The sequence below is a fragment of the Strix uralensis genome, chromosome 2 (assembly GCF_047716275.1).
Source record: "Strix uralensis isolate ZFMK-TIS-50842 chromosome 2, bStrUra1, whole genome shotgun sequence".
NCBI lineage: Eukaryota > Metazoa > Chordata > Aves > Strigiformes > Strigidae > Strix > Strix uralensis.
The window spans coordinates 135,171,280-135,198,764 of NC_133973.1; the positions used below are offsets into that span (position 1 = coordinate 135,171,280).

Consider the following 27,485-nt stretch of genomic DNA (forward strand, 5'->3'; position numbering starts at 1 on the left):
TGATCTAGCAAAGCTGAGAGATGAGAGGAAGCAGGACAGAAATAGCTGGGGCAGCACAATGTAATGGCAACCACCACTGATGCTGGAAAACACCCGAAGACTCAGACATAGGAGATGGAATTTTGATGCACTCTAGCCAGGCTTGCAGGGCTCCTTCCAACTCACTACAACATGCATTTGCTGTACCCCTCTGTCCTTGTGAGGGAGGTTTGCCTGTCCTCCCAAGAGCCTCAGCCACTCAAGGGGACCCTATCTCCGATGATGGGAGGTGTTATGGTTTGTGGGTCTTCCCCTCCCTTCCCTTTGAGCCCCACTGTTATTGCGAAGCTCTTTGGTCCCACATGAGCTCAGTGGGACTTTTGCCCAGACTGGAAACTCAGTGCCACCAAGAAGCAAAGTATTTTCTTCTCCCAGCCTCTCCTGTCAGCATGGATCCAAACTCCCCCACACCAACACATGCTGGGCACATGGAAAACCATCTCACTGACTTGCAAAGCAAACCTCAGCCTAACAACAGCTTGGGTCAGCTCTGGGATTCACAGGAAACCGCCCACAAACCCCGGCCTTTCTAGCAGTGACCTAGCTGATCACCAGCTCTGTGGCAATTCCCTAACGGCCTACAAGAGATCTGATACAGAACCTGCAAGAAATCCTATTAAGCTCCTCTCTGTATTTACCAGCATGCAAGTATTGTCAATGAAAGAGGAAGAGAACAGGCTTTATTTTCCTTGACCCACACGATACATGGCGCTGCTACTGAAGTGATAAGGCTGACACCTTATCTTCTCTGAGGCAACTAAGAAGTGCAGCGAGGCAAATAGAAGAATTATTTCAAGGAAGATCTTAGGGCATGAACAAGTCTTAGTGAGTGGAAGCATGAGCTCTACATAAAAAAGCCCACATTGGATCCAGCTTGTGGACTCCCCATCTACTGTATTTCTCTGGCAGTGGACAACAGAGGATGCCTGGGGAGCCATATAAAAGCAGGGTGAAGATTTAGTGGCACTACTCCATCATACTCCCCCAGGCACTAATAATTTGTAGCTCAGGAACTTCTAGAGCCAAAGAAGGGAAGATTTTGTCTTTAATATATATATTTTGAGATGCTTTTCATCAATGAATTTGTCCAAGTGTTTTTTTAACCCTTCAATACTTTTCGGATCTATAAGGTCCTGCAGTAAGGAGTCCCACAGATGCCAGGTTGTGTGAACTCTTTTATGCTGTGTACCTGTTCTCTGTTACCTTTATTTGATTCTCCCTAATTTTTATATTATTTTATATTATATTATCCTTCCTTTCCCTGGTTCCTCCCCAGTTGACCTACATCATTTTTGGGATGGAGGAACCAGAACAGCACACAGTAGTCCACTTGTAGGCATGCCAGGGACTCACAAATGTGCAATGCTGTTTCACTCTTCATTTCTCTCCTGACATCTGTTTTGGCTTGTTTTGTTTTGGATCACTTGAAATGAGGTAAGTCAACAGAGGAGTGAAAGACAGATACCCTGGGGAACACACAAGATCCTGGGCCCAAGAGATGGGTCCTGGTCCCAAGTCTAGCACAGCCCGGGTAGGGCTCAGAGCACCTTTTCCTTATGCCTCAGTATGTTGGGCAGGTGAGTCCTGCTCAGCATTTGCAAAGCCCTCTCAGGTGGAAGGTATTTCACAGCTGCAACCTGCAAGCACTATGAGACTAACCCATAATATTTCTAAAAGTCTTTACATTTACATGCTGCCCATAACAGCCACCTTCATCCAGGGACAGTAGGCACCTGCCATTTCCTATTTATCCTCCCTTGCCAACCTTGTACCCATCCAGCTCTGCCATGGTCCCAGATTTCTATTACCATTTCCAATGTCAGGAACTGCTGCAGTGAGTGGCTCTGTCTCCTGGGGTGAAGCTGCCTCCCAGCACAGCTCCCACCATACAACCCAGTGTCAGACGGGAAGAGAGGACAAGATCAGGACTCACAGGGGCTCAGTTCTCCCAACACTCAGCATAACCTTGGGCATGTCCTCTTGCAAGATTTCCTTCCTCTACTCAAAGTTGGAGGCTGGGCTGCTTGTGCAGCAACAACAGCAGTGGAAACCTCCACCCAAGGCAGTCTCTAAGTCTATAATCAACCTAAAGCATAAGTTTTAACTCCTTTCATGCATGTGGAAACTGTATTCAGGTCATCTGTGCCCTGGGAAAACACTGGCTTATTTTATCAGGTTAAATGCAGGAAAGGGGATGGCAGCAGCTGAACCAACAGGCTGTGAAAGGAACTTGCTAGGACCGAGGTCCAAGAGGAGCTCAGTGCTTTTCTGCAATTGCTCTGAGACTGACAATGGGATCGAGCACTCAGTTTTCAGATCCCAGCTGGGCTGAGGTGGGAGTTGGTACCTAGCTGCTCAGGCTGGGCAGGTCTGGAGAGGACTCAGCCAATGGCACCAAGAAATTAAGAGATTTTTAGCTTTGGATTTTGAACTTTTGTACATTTATTTGGCACTCAATCTACTTCAAATGCCTGTTTTTCATTGGATTTTCACACGTTGCACTCCCCTTGAGAACTGGGAACAACTGCACTTCTCTCTCTCCCAGTATCCTGACTGCAAGAGCTATTCAGAACAGGGGCTTTGTGCACAGGCTCCGGGCACAGTGGGGTTTGGGGGTGTTACTTGGGCATGGATGGATGGGCAACCTAAGAACAGACACTGCTGGGGCAGTCCTGTCCTGAGAAGCTTTCTGGTTCTACAGAGCCGCTCGGCTGGCGGACCAGACCATCACAAACACACCAGCTCATCCCATATCAGGTTCTCCTTGCACGTTGCCTAGCAGAGAGGAGCATTTCACAGTGCAAAGCTCTCTGACACACTGTCTCCACATCCTACCCTTGGTACAGTGACTCTCGTCCCATTCCGCTTCAAGAGCGAGAAACCTCTGGCTCTGCCCCAAGTGAACAATAGAAATCCCCGTTTCTCCTCAAAAAGGACCAGCAGAGCTGATCTGGCAGCGAGTGGAGGTACCAACTGCTACCTGATAGTACAGTGTTGGTACAGCTAACCAAAAACGTGCCTGGGACTGAGTGCCTGAAGCCACCTCTTCCATCAGCCCCTCTCTGCCAGCCTTGGAAGCTGTTCTCTGCAGCTCCAGGAAAGGCTTTGAAAAAAGCTACGAGCTGACAATGCCTTCATTAATCACAGCATAATCCTTTCCATGGCAACCCAAGGATTGCGAAGTCACAAGTTAGCAAGCATAAGACAGAAACACTGTACAGCAGCCCCCGGACAGTGGAAACTTAATAGTGAGGGAGATGAATTGACTGCTCTGAGGAGGGGAAATAAGTTAGAAATGATACTGCCTTGGAAAAGGGGTTCATCCCTGGGCTGGATTCAGATCTCATAAATGTTGGTGTCAGTGGGGAGATACTGTAACTTCATGAAGTTACTCCAGACTCACCCCAAAAAGCCCAAGAAGAGACTTTGGCCCTACACGTTGGTTTTACAGAAGCGCAAAGCTTTCAACGAGGTCAGGCAGAAAAGAAAGACAGTTTGTTGCCGGCCCATCACCATGACTTAATGCTAAACATGATTTAGACAAACATATCTGGAAATCGGCAGAGTTCAGAGATTGCAAAGCCATGGGTGAAAACACTCTGGGTGTCAATCAACAGGAGGGAAGTGCTGTCCTGGTTTTGCCCTTGTGTGTCCCTCCTCTGCTGTCCTTGGGATAGTTCAGACACAGGGCAGGGGGGAGACTTGCACAGGGTCTCACAGGGACATTGGCAAAGCTCAATCCAAAGCTGTAAATTCTATCGTTCACACCACCACTGTTGGGACCTTGCAGTCCCTCACCTCGTGGGAAGAGAGATAAGACCCATAGCATCATACAGTGGAGAAGGAGGGGAGAAGAGTCAGCTTGCAACACAACCCACGTCCTCAACATCTTGACACAAAGCACAGGTTAACCCCATGGGGTTGGTTCTTGGACATCCTTGTGCCCAACTATGAAGAGAAGCACTCTCACACCAACACAACAGCCTGGAGCTGTGGGAAGACCACCTCCTCTCCTGCCAGCTCCTTCTGCAGGGGGGATTGAGCAGCCAGGGGCAACCAGGTAATCCTAGACCCACTGGCCTGTTGCCTTTCAACCTCTCCCTCTGTGCTCCCTACAAGACAGGTCCTCCACTGTACACCCCAGTCTTCCCAGAGATGCCCAGAGATGCCAGTTCCACCTTTGTTAGAATATCACGACTGGAAATAGGTTAGGATACCGTGACTGCAAAGCCTGGGAGTGTTTTTTGGTAAGGTGCTCAGCTGGTCCAGCACAGCCCACACACATTGTACTCCCAAACCAGGCAGCAAAATGCAAACTGCTTTGTGGGAATTGCCTGTCCCATGCTGGGTCTCAGTCCCTGCCCAGGGATGGCCCTAGTAATTCAGACAGCCTGGGAAGGTCGTGGGCACTGCTCACCAGCACTGCTGTGACCCAGGGGACACACCACCAAAACACAGCCTGGACACAAGCTGTGTTACCCTGCAACCAGGGGAAACTCCTGCTGAGCAGGTTGTGCTTTAGCTGCCCGGGTGGTGCGTTTGGAGCTGGGTCAGAGCAGGGAGAGGGTGAGGTGGTCCCGGGACCGATGGGACTGGGGGGACACCGGGGGTCTTGTGCCACTGCCAAAGGGTCCGTGCAGCAGGCACATCCCCAACAAACAGCCTCTCCCCATCCCTAAGCACGTAATTCCAGACGTATCCCTCAATATGAAAGGGCTGTGGAGCAAAGGGGTGGGGGGCTGCATAGCGCAGCACAGGAGGGAAATGACCCCCATCCCAGCTCACTGCGAGCTGACCCAAGCTAAATTAAGCAGCAGCTAGAAATTACCGAGACACTAATCCGTGCTGCAGGGGCCGAGCTGGCTCGGGGCTGCTGGGCATTTCTGGCAGGTCTGCGGTCATGTCGGCTCCCCCCGCCACCTCCCATCGAGCCCAGCCCCTTCCCCAGGTTTGATCCGGAGGCTGGAGCGGGCTCGCTGCCACGCAAACCCTGCGGGGGGGGCCCCCGCTCCATCCCACCCCACTGCAACCGCCGCACCCCACCGCCCCCCATCGCATCCCCATCGCACCCTAGCCTTCAGCATGGTCCTCCCCCCCCCCCCCACCCGGGGGGCAGCCTGCCACCCCCCTCAGCCTTACCTTAGCGGGGCATGGCCGGGGCCGGGGCGCTGGTGCCCAGCGCGGAGCCGCGCTGCCTCCGGCACCGAGCGAGGGCAGCGCCTGCCCTGCCCGCCGCTGAGCCTCTTAACGGGGGAGGAGCCGGGATACAGCCAGCCCCTGGGGGGGGGTGTGTGTGTGGGGGGGGCGTGTGATACCTCCAGCCCGCGGACACCGCCAGCGCCGCGCTCCCCCCGCATCCCCACACCCCAAAGATGCATCCTCCTGCATCCCTGGGTCTGCCCCAGACCGTGGTACCTGTGGAGAGCCCTGCTACCAGTTAAGCTGCGTTTTCAAGTCATAGAATCACAGAAAGGTTTGAAGTGGAAGGGACCTTAAAGATCATCCAGTTCCAACCCCCCTGCCATGGGCAGGGCCACCTTCCACTAGCCCAGGTTGCCCAAAGCCCCGACCAACCTGGCCTTGAACCCTTCCAGCGAGGGGGCAGCCACAGCTTCTCTGGGCAACCTGTGCCAGGGCCTCACCACCCTCACAGGGAAGAATTTCTTCCTTACATCTAATCTAAATCTGCCCTCTTTTAGTTTCAAATGTTACCCCTTGTCCTATCCCTCCCCCCTGATGACGAGTCCCTCCCCCCTTTCCTGTAGCCCCTTTAAGTACTGAGTGGCCGCTCTAAGGTCTCCCCGGAGCCTTCTCTTCTCCAGCTGAACCCCCCCAACTCTCCCAGCCTGTCCTCACAGGGGGTTGCTCCAGCCCCCCGAGCATCTTCGTGGCCTCCTCTGGCCCCGCTCGAGCAGGTCTGTGCCCTTCTGATGTTGGGGGATAGCTGGGAGGATCCCTCTGCCCCATGCAAAGAGGTCTCTGAGCTGTGCAAGGGATGATATTGCAGTCCTGTGGATGGGGCCAGGAGCTGACAGGCATTCTGGTTTGAATGCACCAGCCTGCACTTATAAATGTGGAAAGTGGGAGAGAGAAATGCTTGAGGACCAGGAAACTCAGAGCTGAGGTTGTGCCTAGGAGCTTAACTCTGACCTGGTGACTCCCTGCCCAAATCTGGGCTAGCGTCTTCTCTCCTTCCTGCTGAGAAAGGTGGGGTTGGCTTTTAATTGTGCTGTGAAACATCACTGAGGTTTCTTACTTAGGTGTAAAGCATGGCATTTTAGCTAGTGAATGGTGCAAAACATGCATTTTTATTTGCAGTTTTATCACACAAGGTGTTTCTAAGCTCTGCTTTGGATGAGGGGGCCTGAACCCCTCCTGGGGACCAGGACGGCTTAGTTTTTTTGGTGATACTGCAGAAGTAATAAGAGGGAGCCTCCTTCCTTCAAAGCCATACCAGGAACTCTGCCCAAATGTGGGAGAAGTCACGTCATGGCCACCCCGTGCCTTCCTCAGCCCTTCGAAACTCCCCATGGCCACCCAGCCCTCTCGTGGGAACCAGCTATGAAAAGACTCAGTTGACTTTAAGCTCAAGAGAGATGATTTATGACCACCTGGGGCCATGCCAAGTTTCACTGAAGCCCTACTCACTGTGCCAATGTGGTTTGTATGGATGTGAGGGCAGATATTGGCTGTGCCCGGGAATTGCTTCACTCAGGACCGCATCTGATGTACCTGGAAAGGGTCCAGCCTCGGGCAGCCCTTTCTTGTGCCCAGCGTGTCCCATGGGTGTGTGGGAAGGCAGCAAGGGAGGCTCTGCCAGGGACACGAGGGCTGACATGCTCCTCTGCCTGCATCACTGGCTTTGGAAGTGGGATTTGAAGAGCGCAAAGAGCCTTTGGATGCCTCCTGCTCAGCAGACCATCACGGCTGTGGGTCACAGGCTAATCCCTTGGTATTTAACACCTGGGACATTGGCCACAGATGTGGTATCACCTGAGCAGCTCTGAGGCAATGAACCCATCCCCTTGCTGAAAGCCCTGCTACCTCTGTAGCCCTTCTTGCTAGTAATCCCTGGTCCTTTTGAGCAGCAGGAAGCTCATATCCACATGGGGGGAATGTATACAGGCATTAGGGGGGGAAGCTGCAGCCTGTAGGGAACCCAACACCAAGGAGAAATATTCCAGCCTCACCTTGTAACCATGGTAGGATGTCTGTTCCTCCATGAAGATGCTGTTGCAGGTCAAAAGGAGACTCTGAAGTGTTGGTTTAGTCAGTTTGTGAGTGAGCAGAAATCCCTGACAGATGGCAGCACTGGAGGGATGAGGAGATGCTGCAGGACCCTTGGGGAGCCTGGGCTGGATCCTGCCTGGATCTGTGCACCATTCTACTACCTGCTGCTGGTCTCTGAATGAGCACCGAGCTCCTCACATCTCCACACTGATGAGCTGGAGTCCCACACCAGTTCCAGCGTCCCTGCCCATGCTGCCAGCCCACACGTCGGGGTGCACCACCAGCACCACCAGCACAAGGACAGGCAAAGCAGCCTCCACTTTCAAGCCCACTGCCCTGGTACCAGCAAAACTGAGATGTGGGTGCTGGTGGGGAAGCAGGATCTCCATGCCTACAGGATGATCTGTGGCTTATCCAGGCTTGCATTTCTGAATGTGTACAAAGAAAGACTCGGTAAAGCCACCTGGTCTACACCAGAGCTCTTGTGCTATATCCAGCAACAAGTACCACAGCCCCATAGGTACTCAGCCCTGTCTGCTGCTCAGGACATCCTTCAGGATCATATTAGGATGTTTAGGAGGTTGAGATGTTTGTGAGGCTCCCCCCTGAAGAACAGTCCTTGCAAGCTGTTTCAGTGGTGGAGGCAGAGGAGTAGGATGCCGCTTTCTCTATCTAGGGTTTGGTGACACACTTTGTCCCGGGGGATGATCCCAGGAGCAGGATGATCTGGATGCGTGCCCTCACCCCACAATAAGAAGGCTTTTTCCAGATGCTTCCTCCAGTCTCTTGAGGATGGGCTGCAGAAGGGCACAGCTCCTCCATGCTACAAAGACCTCGAGCACAGGCAGGTGATGGAGCTGGGGGCTGGAATCTGAGATGGGAGCAAGACCCTCGGGACTGTGTGTTACAGCAGCAAGACTGGAGACTCCCGTGGGCAGGGACTGGCTTTTTGTTTTTCAAAGGCTCCCAACGTGCAACCTGCATGTTTGTTCTTTGAGGGAAGGCCATCCAGAAATCACATCCTCTTGCTGCTTTGCTCATAATTATTTTTAAAAAAAATTTTTAGCAATCTGCAGAGCTGCTTCTGAGCTAGGTGAGGCTCAAAAAACCAAGTCCCCTGCATTGTGGTGACTCTGGGGCATAGGATGTAAAGGTTTTACAGCAGGAGGAGGTTACCCTTCCCCTCTGTGGCTTTTCCCAGTGAACATGAGTGTAACCTTGCATGAAACCTTCATGCAGATTGCCTTGTCTCAGTCTCAAAGTCTGCAGAGAAAACAATTTGAATAGAGTTTAGTGAATCAAGCAAATTAAAAAGGCTCTGCAGAGCCACCTTGTGCCCACCAAAAGCATTCTGGAAGAACACAGCAGTTTAAAGGCAGGGAGTCTGAATAAAATATACACAATTTATTTATAGGAGGTTTACAGCTGTACAATGTTGGCTTTCTGTTTGGACCACTCTCTGATCTTGTGCAGCATGACACATCAGTGCCTTTGGAGATGAAGTCAAGTCATAGCCTGTTTTAACATGTAGATGTCAAAAAGAAATGGATTTCACAGAGTGTAACGGCAGGCTACTTGCGACCATTGAAATGATTAACAAAAGAAATGGAAAATAAATCAGAGACATGTCATACACCACCTGAGAGGGACTGCAAAGTGCTTAGCAGACCTGCCCTCCCCTCAGACAAAAAATCCTGAATATTTCTGTTTATTTCAATCAAAGACAAAAGGCATCAACATTAGGAATGGCATTTCAATAATTGCCCTCCCTTATCTGCTCTACAGACAAGACCGGAAAAAAAAAAAACCAAGAAACAAAGGTAATTTTTGTTATTCCATTGGAAATGTAGGGGGCAGAAGGCTTCTGCTCTAAGTTTTCAAAAGTTTTTGAAAACGAAAGGACAAATATTACTGACATTAAGACATTTTGGTCCTGATATAGTGTGATGAATTTTTTTTTTTTTTTTTTTGGAAGAAGAAGCTGTTAAAAAGCTGCCTTTCCTCTCTTTATGGCTTGATTCTCTGTAGGAAGGAAGGAGGCTGCCCATGAGTACCAGGGCACCGCTACTCCTTGGCAAGCTCCAGCGCCGTTCCTTGGGGATCACGGTGAGGTTTGGCACATGTCAGGGCACTCCTGGCCAAATGGCTCTTGTATCCTGAAGCTATCAGTAGCCTGATTTCCTGAGAAAACAAGGCTAATGCAGGCAGGCTGGCTAACCCCATCTGATGATGATGGTGCAAAGCTCCTGTGATGTTCTCCCTTAGCTAAATAGCTCTCCTCCCTGCCAGGTGAGGTATCTTTGGGCATCACAGTCCCTCTCACATACCACTCTGAACATGAGCCTGTGAGATCTTCTCCTAAGAATTTAAATCATGCCTTCTAGCCCCGCAGTGCTGCTTTCATTTATTTTCAGTGATGAGTCCCATGGACAAAACGAGAATAAAATCAAAATATCTCTGAATTGGCCTGCCCAAATTCAAGGATTTGCTTTGACCTTGGGGGTCAAAATGTCACTTTACCAAACTAGGAGCATTTGAGCCAATTCTGCAAGATACTGAACTAGGTCCCAGTGATGGTACCAGGAGCTGGAGGGTGCCCAGTGCAGGCCAGGAATAATTGAGATGTGGAAAGAGCATCTTGTGGGCCACTGCTTGTCTCTAAGTCCTGCAAAAAAAGGCCTAAGAAAATAAGTAATTTGGTGAAAAACCGTTCACAACTACAGGTAAATTCTGAAGATGAGGAAAAGGGAAAAACAGCCTCCAAAAATCGATGAAGTTGTACCGTACGCTTCTGGACGCACCAAGAATTGAGCTGGCATGTAATGTGACTTAGGGGAACATCTTCGCACATTACAGACTTTGCAGATCTTTAGGGACTTTAAAAAAAAAACCAGACTTGCAGCACAAACATGGGCATCTAGTAGAACAAGCAGAAACCCTACTTACTATGGCAAAAGAAGGCTTTCCTCTTCACTTGTCCTTGCAGGCAGAGGACTCTGCTCAGGCCAAAATTTACCAAGATTACATCATATGTATTCATTTCCACTTGCATGCAAGTGACTGCAAAAGATTTGCTTGTTAGAAAATCTGACAGAAAAATCCCTTAACTTGCACTATTTTTAAAGGCACGTGAATAAAAAAAAAAACCAACCACCTAAACAACAGGAGAAAAAATGTTTTGAAACCTGCCCTGATCAGCTGCTGAAAGGCCAGACAAGGGTTTGTTGTTTGGCTTATCTGGGATGGTTTATAAGAAGCCGGATTCTGCCACCCAGTGGAATAAGGCAGATAAACCCAGTCTTCATGGCAAACAGGGGCAGAGCATGGCCCTAGACATGGCCCCAAGGATGTGTTTGGGTTGTGCTTGTGAGACTGCCTCCAGCACTGTGCAACTCATCCTCCAGGCCAGTAGACTGGAAATTAAAGGTGAAAGATGAACACTGGTATGAATTATATATTCCCAGCATTTTCAGGCTGCACTGGGAGCAGTGCTCCTCTTTTCTCCTCTAGCACAAGCTAAAATCCCACTATTTTTTAAAAGAATTTGGGAAAGCGAGGCACTGAGAAATGATGCACTGTATGCAGCAGTAAAGATGAAGCCTATTGAGCAAAGCTCCTCATCCCTTGGACCTGATGCTTTGGCCTTCAGAGGAACTGATCTCCTCTTATCTAAACACTGAAGGGCCCCAGCAGACAACCCACCCCAGCTACTGGGGTGAGCTCTTGGGATGGGGACTGCATGAAGACATGGAGACAGCAGGCACCACGGCAGTTCAAGAGGCACGTGCAGGGGCTGAGTCCAGACCAATTCAAAAACTTGACCCCAGAGAACAGTTGTCCCACTACGGTTGTTGGCATCTTCGTATCCTTCACAGTTACATGGGGTTGAACAAGATTCAGGGGGAGACAGCTCACCCCTAAAATGAGGCAGCCATTAGTCTTGTTGCCCCTGTGGATTTGGGATTTGGGACTGCCTTGGTGCATTTTCCTTCTAGTTGCAGTATGCAAACCCATACCCAGAAAACATCCAAAAGGCCCCAATCTATTTTTCCACTTCTTCTTTGCTGAGGTGCCTCCACAGAGAAGCGATTAAATGGCAGTTTCACGGGAGACGACTTCACACACACTACTCTAAAACCAAGCAGAAACATCGAAGATGCATTGAAGCGGCTGGTGGGACTGCAGAGGCCACACATGTGCGTGGTGGCACGTGTGTGCCAGCCCGTGTAAACAAACAGCATCAGGGCATTGTGCTCTGGCTGTCAGGACACACAGCGTGCTCGCAGCAATCCCACAGGGCACACGGAGGCGATGGGGGCTGCAGAGGATGCCAGCAGAAGGATCGTTGCGGTTCCCCAAAAAGGCACCATTTTTTAACATTGAAAACACAAGATTGGCTCCTTTCAGTGGAATGCATGCATAGTTCATATAGACTTTGCAGATGGTAAGTAGGCTCTGTGTGTGTATATATATATATACATATGTATGCGTGCATGTTTATATACACATATGTGGCACCAGAAGAGTCCTTGAGTATTTAGACGTTGGTGAGGATGTTACTGCTGAGCAGCTTCACAGCGATGGTTCCAGAGAGATCATTTGATCTCCTGTTCCCCTTGTCCTGGAGGTGCAGCGTGTGCACTGACTGCCGGTCACCAGGATCCCCCGTGAGCACCACTTGGCCCAAGAACTCGTCACTTATTAAGTTGTGGTTCCAGATCTGGGGAAACAAAACAGACAGGAGGGCAGTTCCTTGAAGGATGCAGCGCTGGAGAGGAGAAGGCATTACTGGGGACCTGCTCTCAGCTGGAGCTGTGGAGCCGGTCAAGGTGTGGGGGATTTTCTCTGTAACTGAGAGGGGTGAAGGACGTGCATTCACAGCTCAGCTGCGGTGCTGAGAGGTTGAGCTGCGTGAACTGATGATGCTCAGCCTGGGGGCACAGACTCGCTGTGGACAGTGTGAGGAGAGGGCAGGTGGAGGGGTTCAAATGAGAGAGGGTCTCCATCCCTCAGCCTGCTGGTTACCTGAACAATGATGGGTTGTCCTGGCTTCTTGCGGTAGAAGAGCCCTTTCACATCAAACTCTGGAGACACTGTGTTCTTCTTCACTGGAGAGCGAACTTTTTGCCCTTCACACTTCATGATCACATAAGGGTCAGCTCCTGGGGAGAGAAAAGGGAATTTTTGCTTTGTTGTAGCTCCTGTAATTCCTCAGAGCCCTTTCCCAGGGGTGTCATGCAGCACTTTTCCTCTATACCCCACCAGAGGAGATGAATTTCCACCAAAGAGTTCATCACACCCAGAGATGAGGTGAAGCTCAGCTGTTGGGCTCAGGCTTGCTTCTGTTACGTGACATTGTCCCTGGGCAGCAGGTAGTGATGGACTGCTATGAAATGGCTGCCTCTTCCTTGACCCCATATTCTACATAAACACTCCTTCACCACTCCAAATTCTCCTGAGCTTTGGGATAAATCTTTCACAGAAGACACCACCTTGTTCAACTCTCCTTTCAGGATTTGCTCTGCTGAAGGCAGGCAGAAATAAAGCCATGGAGAAGAGAAACAGGCTCACAGATTGTTTCACATAAGGAAACACCAAGAAGGCAAGTGCCTTCAAGCTGCAAAAACCCACTTGCTTCCTCTGCAGCTCATATACTCCCAAGCCAGGCTAACCTTAGTTTTATTTTAAGGTGATAACTAGCTACCTCAGCAGGGACTGTGCGTTTCACCCCCATGCACAAATCACTGGCACATCTTCCTCCTAGACTCAGTGAGACTCAACGTTTCAGGGGCTGTCAGTATAACGACTAATGTTGGGGTAAGAAAAATGTTGGGTGGTCAAGGTGATGAGAGACAGCACAACACTGAGCCAAAATTAAGTGTTAAGATATGTTAAGTTATGAGATCCAAAAATGAGACCATTTGGGCACTAAGAAGGTTTGGTGAGCAACCAATGAATGGGGAGCCTTAGGATGGAAATATATTAAAAGGCTTTTAAAGAGGTGAAGATGGTTCTTAGAGTATTTGCTGTGGGCAAGAATTCACGGAGAAGATCAAAATGTCAAAAAGGATCATTGGTGGCAGTGAGAGACATGGGGAAGAGAAAGATTGGGCATTGAGGGGCAACCAGGGGAAATGAGTGGGAAGGGGAGGAGAAAGTGGGAAAAGAACGTTATTGCAATATCCCAGCTGGAACAAGACAGTCATGGGGAACAAACAGGCTGCAAAGATGGAGAGTAAAATTACCAAGTTCACAGACTACCAGCTCACAGCTGGACAGTACCTGAGCTTCCAGGAGAGGGGAAGAGTCCCTCATTCGTGAACATTTTCCTCTTAGGAAACAAATGCTTGTTTTGGGAATTTCAGTAGAGAATGAGCTATTGCTATGGAATTTAACTGCCAAAATGCATTTTTTTACCATAAGCTTTAGCGGCTGTGATGGAAACACAGACCAGGTGGATGAGTTTTCTTGTCCAAGGGAAATGTGAAAATGAGGAGGAACAAACCACCCCTTTCTGAAGGCCAGGGATTTAAGAACCACATCTTTGATTGCCAGACCACCTCCTCACTAGCTTTCTGTTTGCAAGGACCTGGCTCCCCTGGTGAGACACAGCTGCTGGATTTCACAGCTGTTTTTCCAAACTAGACTTGTCTTTTGGGATGTCCCATTAAATCCTCATATTCCATCAGCTGGAGCCAATTCCTGTCTGTAAATCACTATTTCCAAAGCAGTGTGGAGGGCCTGGGCTGGAAGACACAAAAGATGCCATTGCACTGGAAAGCACCAAACATGCAGACTGTTGGTGGTGGGAGCTGAACAGCTGGAAAACAGCTGGAAAAAAACCCTTCCCAAGGGTCTCTTGCTGAAAAAAAAGTTTTATGGCTCCAGAATCCACATGTACCCTTGTCTGAAGGAAAGATAAATCTCCTTGTTTCTGTGAACAGTTCAGAGACTTTTGGCTACAGATTTCCCTGTGTTGCTACAGATACACTGAGCTATGCGAGTAACCCAAGAGAAAACAGCCTACCTAGGGTAGAATTCCCTCCCCAAACAGCAGACAGGATAGAAAGACTCCCTTTGTGGCATGTGATAAATAAGCAAATTGGGCTAGTCCTTGCCCTAAGGAAGTATCCTGCTCATTAATTGCAGGCCTCTAGTGATATGCATCCCTGACAATAATGCTTGGGTGAAGAAAAAAAAAAAAAAGTTTTTTATTGAGATTTTTTAAATTTTAAGCTTTCAATTTTTATACTTTTATTTTGACACATTCAACACGTCCTTGACTCAGGAAATGGAGGAAAACGACTAGAATCTGGTCTGTTCCCATGGTGGAAAGGCATTTGCTTCTCTAATCGCAACCTCTAGAAGTTGTCTGAAGACAACTTCAACGATCTCCCAGCACAAGTCATCACTACCCCTTGGTTTCTTGGTCCAGATGTCCCAGAAGGACTGAACACAGCTATTGCTATGAGCTTCTGTGTGGCTGCAGGACATGGTGAGGCATGGTGCTGCTGCTGTCTTTCATGCAAGAGAAGTGTTGGATGTCAAAACTGCATCAGAGCATGGTAGGACCACGACAATGAACCTTGGTAGGACCAAGGAGGCAGAAACACGGTGCACTGTGTTGGTGGTGGCTCAGGTCATCTCAGAGGGCTCCTAGGAGCCAAGTGTGGAGTAGGACTTACAGGAAATAGAGGGAGAGACTCTTGATCCACACTATCCCAAAATGAGCTAAATTTGACCTACTCTCTACTGATAGACATTTATCCAGCCTCTGGTGATGAACACTACAACACATCAATCAGCCTGTTCCATTGCTTCTCTGTTCTTCCTAAAAAAAGCCTTTACATACAATTCCTGACTTTTACAGCTGTTCATAGCCAGGAAGAAAGTCTGGATTGTTACAGGATCACTGCTAAGGGCTTTGGGGAAGTTTTGGGAGGGTCTTCTGAGGATCTTAGACAACAGCCTAAATATAACAGCTCCCAGATCATGTCCACAGCAAGAAGTGAGTTTGATTCTCCATGGACTTTCTCCTCCTCTGGTGTCTGAATCAGTCATGTTCACTGAAAAAATTATCTGAGGACATAATAAATCCCAGCAACCTCCCACCTCATGAAACCACCTCCCTCTCTTCCCACTGAAACAACCCTCCCAACTTCTCCAGAACTAGACAACAGGCAGAGAAAGACCAGTACCTCCTTGTGAGTCCTGATTCTTGAGCCCGGCTGCGGCAAGGACATGGATCTGGGATACCACTTGTGGGTAACCACACATCCCACTCCAGCAGGTGTGTGCTGGCTCATCCAGCGTCAGCTCTCTGCAAGGAAAGACATGTGGACTTTGAGAGGTGCCCAGCCTTACCCCATGTGGAGGCCAGAGAGTTTGCTCTACTAGGATGGAAGGACCACGCACTGTCCCCTGTCAGACTCTGCTCCCCACTCCAATCTCCTCAGCCTGGATTTGGGATGCTCTCCCATGTCATGCTTAGAAGCAGAGTGGGAGCTTCTCTGCATGTCTGTGGTGAGACCTGTAAAGACGCCCTATCTCTTGGTCACCCTTCAAAGGAAGTCAGATGCCAGCTCCAGGCAAGGCTATGACCAATTCCAATCAGGAAAACCACCTCTTAGGGATATGGTACCTCATCTTAGGGATATGGTGTAGTTGGGAACTGTCAATGTTAGGTTGATGGTTGGACTGGATGATCTTCAAGGTCTTTTCCAACCTAGACGATTCTGTGATTCTGTGATCTCAAAAGCACAGGGTTTTCTCCAAATAGCCAGCTCCTCCCCATCCCTGCTGTTGCTTCTTACCGGCAATCTGAAGGCACATCTGTGAAAATCCTGAGAAGGAACTCGCCTACATGACCAGGGTCAAAAGTGGTGGGGATGATGACATAGCGGCCTTCCTTCAGGTCCGTCCTCAGGAAGACGCTGCGGGAGTTGATGTAAATGGAGCTGGCCACCTTCTGCTGCAGGGTGTGCATCCGGTAGTTCCTGTTGAGCTCCACCTGGGCAGAGACCACAGCGGCATGGTCAGCAGCACTGACGGACAGTGTATTGGTATCCACCTTGGGGGGCCAGACTGCAAGGACTGACCCCACAGTGCTGGGAGAGCTGGAATTAAGAGAACTAGCAAAATGGTCCCAACTGGGCTGGATGGAAAACAAGTGTGGATGTGGCTCTCCCAACTCTGTTGGCTCGGGGACTTGTTGTCCCTTGCATCCCAGCGTGACACTATGGGCCCAGCAAGCAGCACATAAGGATCAGTCTAATGGATTTCAACATGTGGAGATAACAGACTAACCAGTGCTTTTAGCAAGGAGAACTTGTCCATGCTGCCACTTTTCACCTCTGAAATCTCTCATCATCTCTAGAGGGGGGCAGGCTGAAGGCACCCCTGAGGTGCTTAAATGAACAATACCAATGGTCACACAGGACTGATGTACCACTCCACCACTAACAAATTTATGGGGGTATCCAGGCCAACATGCACGGTCTACCTTATGGATATCAAAGCCTATGGCCAAGTTCTCTCCTTTGCCCTCTTTGCGACTGGTCCTTTTTGGCTTCTGCTGGATGGAGATCAGCACTTCATCTTCTGCTTTCTTCACATCAAACACATACTAGAAGCAAAGGGAGGAAAGTAAGGAAAGGAATTCTACAAAGACAGGATCACTGGGCATGGGTGGGGGTGGACACACAGTAGAGTGAACCTCAGCTTCTCCTCATTCACCTCACTGCAGGGACAGTCTGGTTTCAGTACCAGCATTGAGAGCCTGTAGCTATTCCTCTTGGGAACTGGTATCATCTTGCCAAGCCAGAGACCTTTTTGGCTCATCTTAGAGAGAGACTGGGAAATCCAGTCTTTGAATTGCTCAGCAGAATCCAAGGAATCTAGATGCAGTCTCATACCAGAGACTTTCACCCCTTGCAGTCTGCCACAAGTCCTCCTACAAGGCATGGAAGGAGAAACTGATGTTCACAGAGACCTAAGATGAAGGCTAACGAAGAGCTGGAAGCAGGAAACAACCCTGATGACAATTTCTGAATTGTAGGATCAGACCATCCTTCATCTACTTCTTAGATGAAGGACTCACAAGAACTTGTCTCATGTTCCTGAGAATCCCAGTTCAGAGCAGGATAGGACAGAAACACTTGTTCCAGGAGATGAACTTCAGAGCAGGGCCTTTTCTGAAGGCCAAGCTAGAAGGAAATGGCCCTATAGACTACACCTGTCCTGGTGAATTTAACAGTGCCAAGGTCTGGGCAAAGAACTGGAATTTGATCGTTCAGACATGCAAATTGTTAGAAATGGTTCCTGGCCCTGTTTGACTGGCACCAGCTAACACTGCTACCCTGTGGTGCAGTTTGCTGTTTACTTGTGCCAAGATGCTCTACACCAGGCACTTGGATGCAGTCTCCCTGATAAGAGGGATAAGGTTAACAGAGTTGGCCTGGATACTGGTCATGCTGTGCCAGGAATGGTTGTGAGCACATATGTCAGCCAAAGAATGGCTGTGAGCACATTTAATCTACTAGAGGTCTGGCAGCCATTTTGGCCTTCTAGGTCCCTATAGGAGATTTAAACATGTGGAAGCACATGGGAAGGCTCCAGAAGGTCCTCATTCCATGACTCACCTGGGGGTTCTGCAAAAAGGTGTCCTTGTGGTTGATACAGCCTCCACAGCGGTTCTTCAAGGGGTCATTGTTTCTGGTCCATGCCCCATGTAGCACTGCCTCCTCCCAGGTCTTGTGGATGCTCAGGTAGGATGTGTTGATGAGACGGCACTTGATGATGTCCGTGAAGTATTTGCAGAAATCTTCGAAGGTCATCCTAAGTTAGGAAAGGACGACAGAGCCTCATTATGCTGCTTCATTCCCCTGAACAGTATGCTGCAGGGATTTTCTTCATCACCTGTTAGAAACTGTGCGTGGGTAGCCTCTGATGGCTGCTGAATAACAAAAGAGATGGAGGTACCTTCCTCCATGCATGCAGTAAATACTTCTTCTGCAGTTTAAACAATAGAGCTATGTGTTTTGGAGTGTGAGGAGCAGGGTAGTGGCCCTTCCTCCACACACGGATGTATTGAAACATACCTGGTGAGGCTGTTAAGTTCAGCACATTCATAACAGGTTCCCAGTACCCTGGTGAAATAGTTTGGACCTAGTGTGATACAGAGCAGCTTGCAATCCTAGGGTCATGGCCATTCAAAGTTAATACCCATGGGCTCAAGGAGGAGGCTTCACTAAAGATCCTAGGGCTTGGAAGGCTGTTTGCTCTGGATAGCTGTATGCATGGAAATGACTCACATGCTTCATGGGGTGGGAGGACTCTGTGGGCATGGCCTGTGGTGACAACCCCAGGAGGGACTCACCAGAACTCTCCGTCGTCTTCTACCGTCATCCCCATCTTCTCTCTCTCACTTTTACTCACTTTCTGCCATTCCTCAGAGCTGTGGGAAGAGTACAGGATCATTACTGTGAGGGCAAGGGGACACATGAGAATTCAAGGGGCTACCTGGCCTCGGCAGGATCTGTCAGGGGCACAAGGCCTGTATAAAGCTCCAGCCATGCAAACAGTCCCCACACTGCTCTGGTTAGCTCATCTTCCAGACGTGGGGGGAGTGCAGCATGACTTGGAGATTCAACTTCCTTCCTGACCAGTGGAGCTCAATCCAACTTGGCAAGATTTTGTTTGGCCAGTACATTCAAAACCCTATCGGTGAAGATAACAAAATGGACTGCAGCCAAAGGCTCTGGTTTCACCAGCTCTTGGTTCCTCATCCCATCCATAGACACCACAGCAGTCAGTAGTGGTAGAGGTTGATTCTGTTGGATGCTATTTTTGCTGGAACAAGACTGGGAGCAGAAAGGTGAACTATAATCATCCTGCACTAGTGTGAACATCCTGGCAATTTCACCACAACACCCACCAGAGCCTTAATAAGAAGGTCTTCCAAGCTCAGCCACCCTCCTGTTGACCTCCAGGGACCCCAGGGCAAGGAATGAAATAGTAGGTTTAGGACATGTGTTGAAACAGCATCCCAAAACTGCCTGTATAATGTTATCCTACAGGTATGGATGTAGTCAAATTGTCTCATGTCTCAAAGCTTGCTCCAACCCAGCTTTTCCCTCCAAAAAAGGTGCTGCTGGCTGCCCCTCCTAACTCACGTGTCACTCCAAGGGCCGTTCCACTCCCGCTCTCCCCAGGGGTTGCGCATGCGGATCATGTCCAGTTTCTCTGACTTGAAGAAGGACAGCAGGCCATGGCCCAGGCGGACCTTCCGCACGTCCGTCACTGCGTACGCGTGGCCCTTCACCAGTCCGCAGTCCAGGCGGGCCTCCATGTCAGCTGCTGATGTGGCCTGGGCAGGGGGACATGGACAGTGCTTGTACCAGGAGGATGTGACTGTCGTTGCAGGGACTGGGAAAAATAGGAGCTCAGATTTCTCTGCAGGTTTCTCTGAGCCAAAAAGAAGAGCACCAATGCTCATGGATAGTGCCAGTTGCCTTGGCAGATGTATCAGATGCTATTTTAAGTGCTAGATCCTTCCTGGTCTTCATCTCCTGCATGAGGTCTCTGAGCTCCCATACTGTCAACCAATAAAGCTCATTCTACTGGTTATAATGGGAGGTCTGGCACCCAGCGTTTGTAGAGATGTCCACATTCAGACACCAAAAAGTCCTTCTCTGGAAGTGAATCCTCTCCTAACATTTAAACAGTGGTGGGGTGAATCTGGGCTCTTGGACATAGTAATGAGGAATAAAGAGGGCTGATATCTAGGCTTGACTCCTTTTGCCATCACAAGAAGCAGAAACCCTTGGCCATAATTCATCTGATCTAATTTAAAGGTCTCCGACAGCGTGAGACAACTGCATTCTAAAATGCCTATTCCCATGAGACCGTGACTATACAGGTAACATTGCTTACTTTGATGGAGCAGCTGATGAGGCCTCCCCGGCTGTGCACCTTCAACACGCGCTCGAAGAGGAGGTTTCGCTTGGCTTCATCAGCAATGTAGTCCCCTTCAGTCAGGTCAATAGGTTCAGAGACCCCACCAGTAAAGTCTACCAGGGCATCAGCTGTGTTGCCTCCATCCAGGGCCTCATAACAGCCTGACAACCTGGAAGAGGGTACAGGGTTGGCATAGAAACACTGGCTTAACATTTTAAGGGGTCTAGGACAGTTCCTGGGGCAGCCTGGGCTAATTTTTAATAAAACTTTCAGTGGGTGAGGACAGCAAACTAGGGTAAAAAAATAAGACGCTGCTTGCAGCACTCTTGCTGTCATAAGACAAAGTAAAGGGAACTTGAAATCTCTGGGATAGGTGTTAAATAAATGTGGAGTTGGAAGATATTTTGCCTTGAGGGTAAATTAAGGCTAGAGAAGGTTTTTTTTCTTACAGTTTCTGTCTGTTTGAGATATGTCCTACTCCTCCCCAGGAAAGCTGTTGTTTCCACTGGTGCAAACCAACTGATGAATGAACAGAAAACCAGGGTGCCCAGGTCCCAGTTTGTCCTGCAACTGCCTGGGTACCTACTTGGCATAAGCTTTCTCCACCAAGGCACACCAGAACTCGTTCCTGGAGTTGGAGTGGCAGTAGATGAGCTGGTTGTGGAGTGTGGGCAGGCGGTCATCTATCACCACGTCCAGCCACTGACCGAAACGCCAAAACTGGAAGTGGAAGATTCCCACGTAGCTCTCGGGTTTCTCGGGATTCCACTCCTGCTCCTTCCAGTCTGGGATGACCTGCAAGAGAGGAGGCACATACGCCTAGGTTATTCCCTTTTTTGCTGATTTTCACTCCCATCCTGGAAATAACACAGACAATATCAAAGATAAAGAAGAATATGAGGGGAATGGACTTGCTTACGGCCTGTTAGGGCCAGATTTTGGACCTGGTTGCTCCAATGTAGACTAGATAAACATGTACCATAATAGCTTAGACTTCATTGCACCTTGGAAGATGTAGCAGGAGATCCTTGTCCTCTTTCTTATAATTCTACCCTGGACATCTGCTGCCATCTACTGCTGTAGACAGGCTATTGGAGCAGAAGTGTCCTTGGTCTGACCAGGGATGGTTATTTTTATGACCACATTTTGGTTCATTTTAGTGTCAGTAGGGTACCACTAAGAGAGGGCACCTCCTTTGATTCTCTTACTTCATTCTGTGTGACTTGACTGGCTCAAGAGCAAGTGCTCATCTACCTGACGGCAATAAACAGGGACCAGACACTCTGCATATATCTACTCAGCTAAATAAAAGCGGGAAAAGCGAGATCCGCATCCCCACAAGGTCTCCATTCTTCCCTGTCAAGAGCTACCATACTCATTTGACCAAGCACAGGGAGGTGAGTAGTTGAAAGAAGGAAAAGAGGGCCTGGGGTGAAAGAAGCCCCAGAGCCACTGTGGGGCTGAGGGAGCACAGGTTTGGTGTCACTGCCATCTGCACTGCCAGTGGGACAGGCACAAGCGAAGGGTAACTACCAAAGTCCATAGTCCTTCATGGTTGCAGGCACCACCAGCTTTGCTTTGGATGGAAAATCCACCCAACAGCTGAGACAGAAATGGGCACAGCCATGTGCAGATGCTACATCTAGAAGGATCTGCATTTTATTTACAACCAGGACATAGAGGCACACAGCAAGGAACTGCCCCACCACAGCTTAGCTTTTGTTGAAGGTGAAGGCAACATGGTTTTACTTCATGGCCACGGTGGGCTGTGAGGCCATGTATAGTTAATGTAGTTGAGAGCTGACAAGTACTGACAGATTTAGCTGTAGTAATGTGACCAATTGTCCACAGCTTTTCTTTTTTACTTAGTAGCTCCCAAAGCATCACGACCTAAGCGAGGAAAAACCCCAACATGCCCACGGGGAAAAATATGTTCCAATACACCAAATAATCACTGTCCTGTGGAGTCAGCTGCCAGTGTTGGGGAGGGATAGGACAGGACACAGCTACATTGCATGCAGAGGTTCTTCAGGAAGTCCAGGGCCATGGTGAGAGCCCCTGCACTGTGCCTTGGTCCTTGTCCAGCTGCTGGAGCCTTCTGCTATTTTTTTGGCTGCTGTCACGAAGACATAACCCTGCAGAAGGACTTCTCTCTGGAGAGCCCCCCAACTCCTTAGCTACCAGCAACAATCCAGCCCAGGGCTTTTATTGCTCCTACACTGAAATATTAATGATGCCATCAGTCCTGCGAGCTCACTAGCACTCTTGAGTTGTCTGGATCAATAGAAGCAGAGCAGACAGAGCCATGAAAGAGCTGCTTTTGGAGGGGTTGGTGTTTTCCAGGAGTGCTAACAACCATGCCCCAGACTCCCTCTGGGAGAGTGCCAGGAAAGGTCAGACAGCCCTCCATCAGTCCCCATCGATTCCCTCCTGACTGGAGCTCATCCTAATGAATTGTCATAGAGGACCATTGTGCTAATCAACTTGCTATTAATGCTGGCTGAGAAATGATTAGGGCATTGATTAGAGGCAGTTCGTCAGCCAGAGCTGGTAGCGACAGCTTCCAGCTGGCTGGTTCTAAGACTTGCTGTTACTGTCAGTGGTGGCAGGAGATACTGGTCCCCACCATCCTCTCTTTACTTGGGGACAGTGCTGAAAACACCCTTGGCCGCTGGAGGTAGCAAAAGCCATCAACCTTCATGCAGAGCAGGATCCAAGAGCAAGGACTGGTTGTGCTCTACACCAACCCAAGGGGAAATGAGAGGAGCCTGATCTGTGTCCTTAACCTGCCCAAGTGCAAGGTGTGAGCTCAAAGATCAGGTTCCTTCCCCCAGCTCCTCCCAGAGCACAGCATTCCCCCACGACAAGGATCCCTCCAGTTGCTTCACCCCCTGGCCAAGGTGTCTGTGACTCCCCTGGCTGTAAGGGAGACGTGGCAGCTCTGGATGAAGTGCCTATCAGGACACCACACTTGAAGGCATATAGCACAACCCCTGCTGTTGTGCTATATGCTGACCTGATGCTGCATATTACCTGAAGGATTAACCTGGGGCACATCTACAAATCCCAGCAGTAGCTGGAGCCCAGATGCCTCCAGAAGATCATCATGCGACTGAGGTCCACGGCTCCCACCCACTCCCAGGAAACCTCCCCAGACATCTTCCTCCTCAGTGGATGCTGGAGAACATGCCATGGATCACCCATCCCAGGATCCCACTGAGTCTTGGCCTGAACTCCATTGTGTGGCACTGAGGCAGGGGAGACCATGTCTCCTCATTCATCCAACTGTGCTGCTTTTCGCTTAGGGGCTCCCAAAATCTGGAGCTGTAACACCCTTTAGTGGAACAAATTCACAGTGAAAGGGCTCAGAGACAGGTAAATAGGGAGCCCAGAAACACCAGGCTCTTCCCTAAGCTGGTTTAGGGCTTTTCTCATTTTTTTTTTTAAGAGTGGCTAATTAAGAGGAAAGGCACTGGTGACCCTGGAGAAACATCCCTGATTAGAAGGAGGAATTGGTAGATGCCAATTCCTCCAAGCAGGGGCTCTTCTTTTGGGAACTTTCCAGATTAGGAAGGAGAGGGAGGGATCCAGCTGTGCCAGTCCACTGAAGCATGGTACAAACCAGGATGAAATTCCCCTGGGAGATGGGACAGAGTGTTGTATCTGAAAGCCTTTATAGGATGCTGAAACTGTGTAGGGAGAGTTTCAGTGACTGGTATAAAGAGGCTCATCTTCCCTGCAGCAGAGAGAGATCACACCGCCCCACTGACCACCCACCCCCAGCTCTGATGGAAAGGAGGATCAACCTGAGGATCATTTCCCCTTCTTTGCCCAGCTTCACACCCCCCCAAACCACACAAAACTGCTAAATGCTCTATTAAACCTTTCACACCAAGAGAAAAGAAGGTAAATGTTCATTTTACTTTTTACTGGAGATAAAGAGGTGCTCAAAAATACCAACAGTGAGTTGAAAATTGGTGGGTGCTGCTTTATTGCATGCAGGATTGGGGCAGCTTCCAGAAAGAGTATGAAGAAGACACACACAGCCTCAGTCCTTAAGGGGACCCCTGTTAACTAGGTTTTTATTTACTGTGGTACATCAATACCCAGTGAGGTATCTGCAGCAAGAACTCTACCCCAGCAACCAGCAACGGCATATTGTGAGACCTGGCATGCAAAAACCCCTTTGGATGTTGGTAGTGGCTCCTTTTATTGGGTCTAATGTGGTTTGTAGTCAGGAGCTCTGCTCTGGGATGTACAAGGAGGGATGTCCTATGGGAAAGTCTGCCAGGACCCTAGAAGTAGGTTTGGCCCACAGTAGGTCCATGTATGGCCAAGCAGGGGTGCATCCACTTTTATCTTTACTCATTAAGTCCAGCATTTCTTGGGGTCTAAACAAAGACATTGACTTCTCTGGCAACGCCCATGGCATGGCTGTGTGATTCAGTGGTTCCTGAGCTTTGGTTGTGGGCAAGACTCAAAGCTCCCACCACCTCTTCAGTCAGTATCTGATCTTTCTGCTTTCCTTCTCCTATCTGCCTGGCCTAGCTTGTGCATATCATTTTATATACTATTGTTGGGCTGGGCAGGGCATGGAGTCTGCATCTCTGGAGGCTTTGAAGTTGGACACTTTTGGGGATGGTCTGCACAAGTCAGCAGGCCATGAGTACAAAGTCACCTTGTCCTGGCTCTCTCATCACTGCTCTCTCCTTACACATCTCAGGAAAATCTCAGGCCATACTTTGAGGAGCTTTCACCCACATTTGAGTACAATCTTATCAAAGGACCAATTGTAATAATACTTGACTCTTTCAAAGGACATTTCTACCCATGGGTCTCAAGAAACTTCACCAAAGTACCTTTCACTTTTCGGTGGAGGAAAAGGGAACGTCCAAAGTTAGTAGTTTATTCACAGTCATGGGACAAGCCAGGCACAAAACACATTCCTGCTCCTAAACTTGCAAAAGTACCATCTCTCTGCTCTGCTTCCATGGCCACCAAGACACTGCTCCCTGCCTCAGCATTTGTAGAGGGTAGGAGACACTGCTTTTTGGGGACAGCAGCAGCAGGTTCCTGCTCTGGGGTTTGCAAAGTGCTCTGCAGCCTCATGGCTCTCTATAGATGCTTCAGAAGAAATATATTCATGGGTACTTTAAGGCCATGACAATGCACTGATTGTTTTTGCTGCAGGGGACTCACTGCTGGCTCAGACCTACAGCCTGCTCTAGGCTGCTGGCTCACTTGCCCTCTCTGCACACACATGCACGCCTGCTCCAACGCATCTCAGGACCAACGGTCTCCAGGCAGCACAAGGTGAGCAACATGCTGGAGTACACCTCCCCACAGTGACCCCCAGCAAGAAATGGTGGTGGCTGTCAGGAAAAGGGTTGTCCAACCTCCCTGCACCGGTTTGTCCAGTGGGTTTTCAATCTGCAGCATACAGCATGTCCAAGTGTACTTCAGCTTCACGGCGAGGTGATCCTTCATGGGACTGGTCTTCAGAGACACCACGCAGTCACAGTCGCAGCAGGAGTCACTGCAGCCTGCAAGCACTCAGCATCCTTGCAAGGAGAAGCACTCCATCGCAAACAAGCTCTCCCTTTTTAATGGCTAGGATGGAAACTGGAAGCCAGGGCTCTCTCCAGGTTGTCTCTCCCGTTTCTAGTATGGCAATACCTTATTTTTCTATCAGGCTTTTGGTATGCAGTTGCCACAGTTGGAGGGCTTAGGGCAGCCTCATATTTCCAAGCCAGCAAGACCCTGCACCAGCCAGACCTGGTGAATCCCTGCTGAATTCACAAGGATGCAGTCTTATACTCTAGGCAAATACAGCAGCAAGCTCATGGTCCCCTCCTCCCCATCATTCAGACAGAGGACAGCACGTATGGGGAACATTTCACAGGGCTGAGGGGCTTCAGAAGCACCGAACTGTCCTCCACTTTTTCATGATGCTGTCCCTCATTAAAAAAAAAAACCACGTAAAAACTGAACAAAGAACTGAACTGAGAAAAAGAAAAACAAAGACAAAAGCATAGCTGGAGCAAGAAGGGCTGAGCAAGAGGGGATCAGGCTTTAAAAACAATGGAGCCCTTCAGCTGAGCTGGTTCGAGGCCGTCAGTGAAAGCGAGGAGGAAATACATCACCTTGCGGATCTGGGCTAACTCCGCTATCCGCTCCCCAAATTCCTGGGCATCTGCCTCATTGCACTCTACGTCTTTGGCCCCTGGCTTCTTCCAGAAGATGCCCACTGGCTCCAGCAGCTGCCGGTTCATAAGGTGGGTGAGATCAGGAGTCCAGTGCTGGGAGGTGCCGGTCACTGTGACCTTCCCAGGTCTCTCCATCTGGATGTCCCAGTGGAGGAAGCGTAGGTTGTGCTGCCGGATGAAATCCACTCGGTAGACATGCTCGTTGGGACGCAGCAGCTTCTCACCATCCTGGGGCCTCATGTTTTTTTGCTGCAGGCTCTGGAATCGCAGCCGCATGCACCGGGTGAGCTGGTCATCACGGATGAAGGGCAGCTTGAGCATCCCTGCCTCAGCTGCCATCACCTCAGCTGCTCCTCTAGGTCCCCAGCAACGTCTGACTCTCAAACAGGACACGCAGGGAGAAAAAGCCACCAAGCCCCCAGAGCTGGTGCCCCCTCTCCACAGTCCCAGCAGTGCTAGGCAACCCGGATCAGTGACGCAAAACACCCTCCGGGGCTTCCTCTGGGTGCCCTCCCGCCTCATTTGCAGATTAGCAACTGATGGTGCTGCTGTGCACGATAATCTATAGGGAAGGGATGTTTGATGTCAGCCTCCCTGGCAACCTCCCTGACAACCGCTGCTCGTTATCCCAAAATGAGGGCCTGCAGTCGGGTCTGGGTGGCTGTGGCTTTCTCTGAGTGTAGGCTCATGGGATAATTCAGGTTGGAAGGAGACTCTGGAGGGGTCTGGTCCAACCTGCCACTCAAAGCAGGACTTACTTCAAGGTTAGATCAGGTTGCTCAGGGCTTTGTCCAGTCCATCTTTGAGTATCTCCATGGATGGTGATCCCACAGCCTCTCTGGGCCTCTGTTCCACTGTCTGACCATGCTCATGCTGAAGATAAGCTGCAGCTTGTGCTGTTGTCTTTTGTCCTGTGACTGTGCATCCCCAGCAAGAGTCTGGCTCCGTCTCGTCCCGCGTCCTTCCATTAGGTAGCTGCAGACAGCAATAAGCTCCTCCTTCACCATCCCTTCTTCTGGGTGTACAAATCTGCTTCTCTCAGCCTCTCCTCAT

The 27,485-nt window shown here is 49.7% G+C and overlaps 3 protein-coding genes across 6 annotated transcripts in view; all 3 read right to left on the bottom strand.

The window, feature by feature from the left end:
- MYO7A (myosin VIIA) overlaps nt 1-5,248 on the bottom strand; it is a 103,034-nt gene extending 97,786 nt beyond the window's left edge. For both annotated transcript variants that reach the window (XM_074860449.1, XM_074860448.1), the window contains exon 1: nt 5,179-5,248. The gene's annotated coding sequence lies outside the window, so the exon portion shown is untranslated. The remainder of the gene's footprint in view (nt 1-5,178) is intronic.
- A 3,404-nt stretch (nt 5,249-8,652) lies between these two features.
- The window catches only part of CAPN5 (calpain 5), a 61,997-nt gene continuing 43,164 nt past the window's right edge, over nt 8,653-27,485 (bottom strand). For 2 of the 3 annotated variants that reach the window (XM_074860460.1, XM_074860462.1), the window contains exons 4-13: nt 20,813-21,021; nt 20,203-20,395; nt 19,443-19,636; nt 18,647-18,724; nt 17,910-18,105; nt 16,772-16,894; nt 16,083-16,279; nt 15,468-15,589; nt 12,295-12,431; nt 8,653-11,989 (exon numbers count right to left, since the gene is read on the bottom strand). In XM_074860460.1, coding sequence (XP_074716561.1) covers nt 11,807-11,989; nt 12,295-12,431; nt 15,468-15,589; nt 16,083-16,279; nt 16,772-16,894; nt 17,910-18,105; nt 18,647-18,724; nt 19,443-19,636; nt 20,203-20,395; nt 20,813-21,021 — 1,632 coding nt within the window. In that variant the 3' untranslated portion in view covers nt 8,653-11,806. The remainder of the gene's footprint in view (nt 11,990-12,294; nt 12,432-15,467; nt 15,590-16,082; nt 16,280-16,771; nt 16,895-17,909; nt 18,106-18,646; nt 18,725-19,442; nt 19,637-20,202; nt 20,396-20,812; nt 21,022-27,485) is intronic. The other variant, XM_074860461.1, reaches the window with a different exon arrangement.
- On the bottom strand, nt 25,652-26,812 carry OMP (olfactory marker protein). The gene has a single exon (XM_074861075.1). It carries the CDS (start codon nt 26,769-26,771, stop codon nt 26,292-26,294), a length of 480 nt encoding a protein of 159 aa, XP_074717176.1. The 5' UTR covers nt 26,772-26,812; the 3' UTR covers nt 25,652-26,291.

What these genes read in the sequence shown, in the direction of transcription:
- OMP (XM_074861075.1), bottom strand. Translation starts at nt 26,771, where the DNA reads ATGGCAGCTGAGGCAGGGATGCTCAAGCTGCCCTTCATCCGTGATGAC.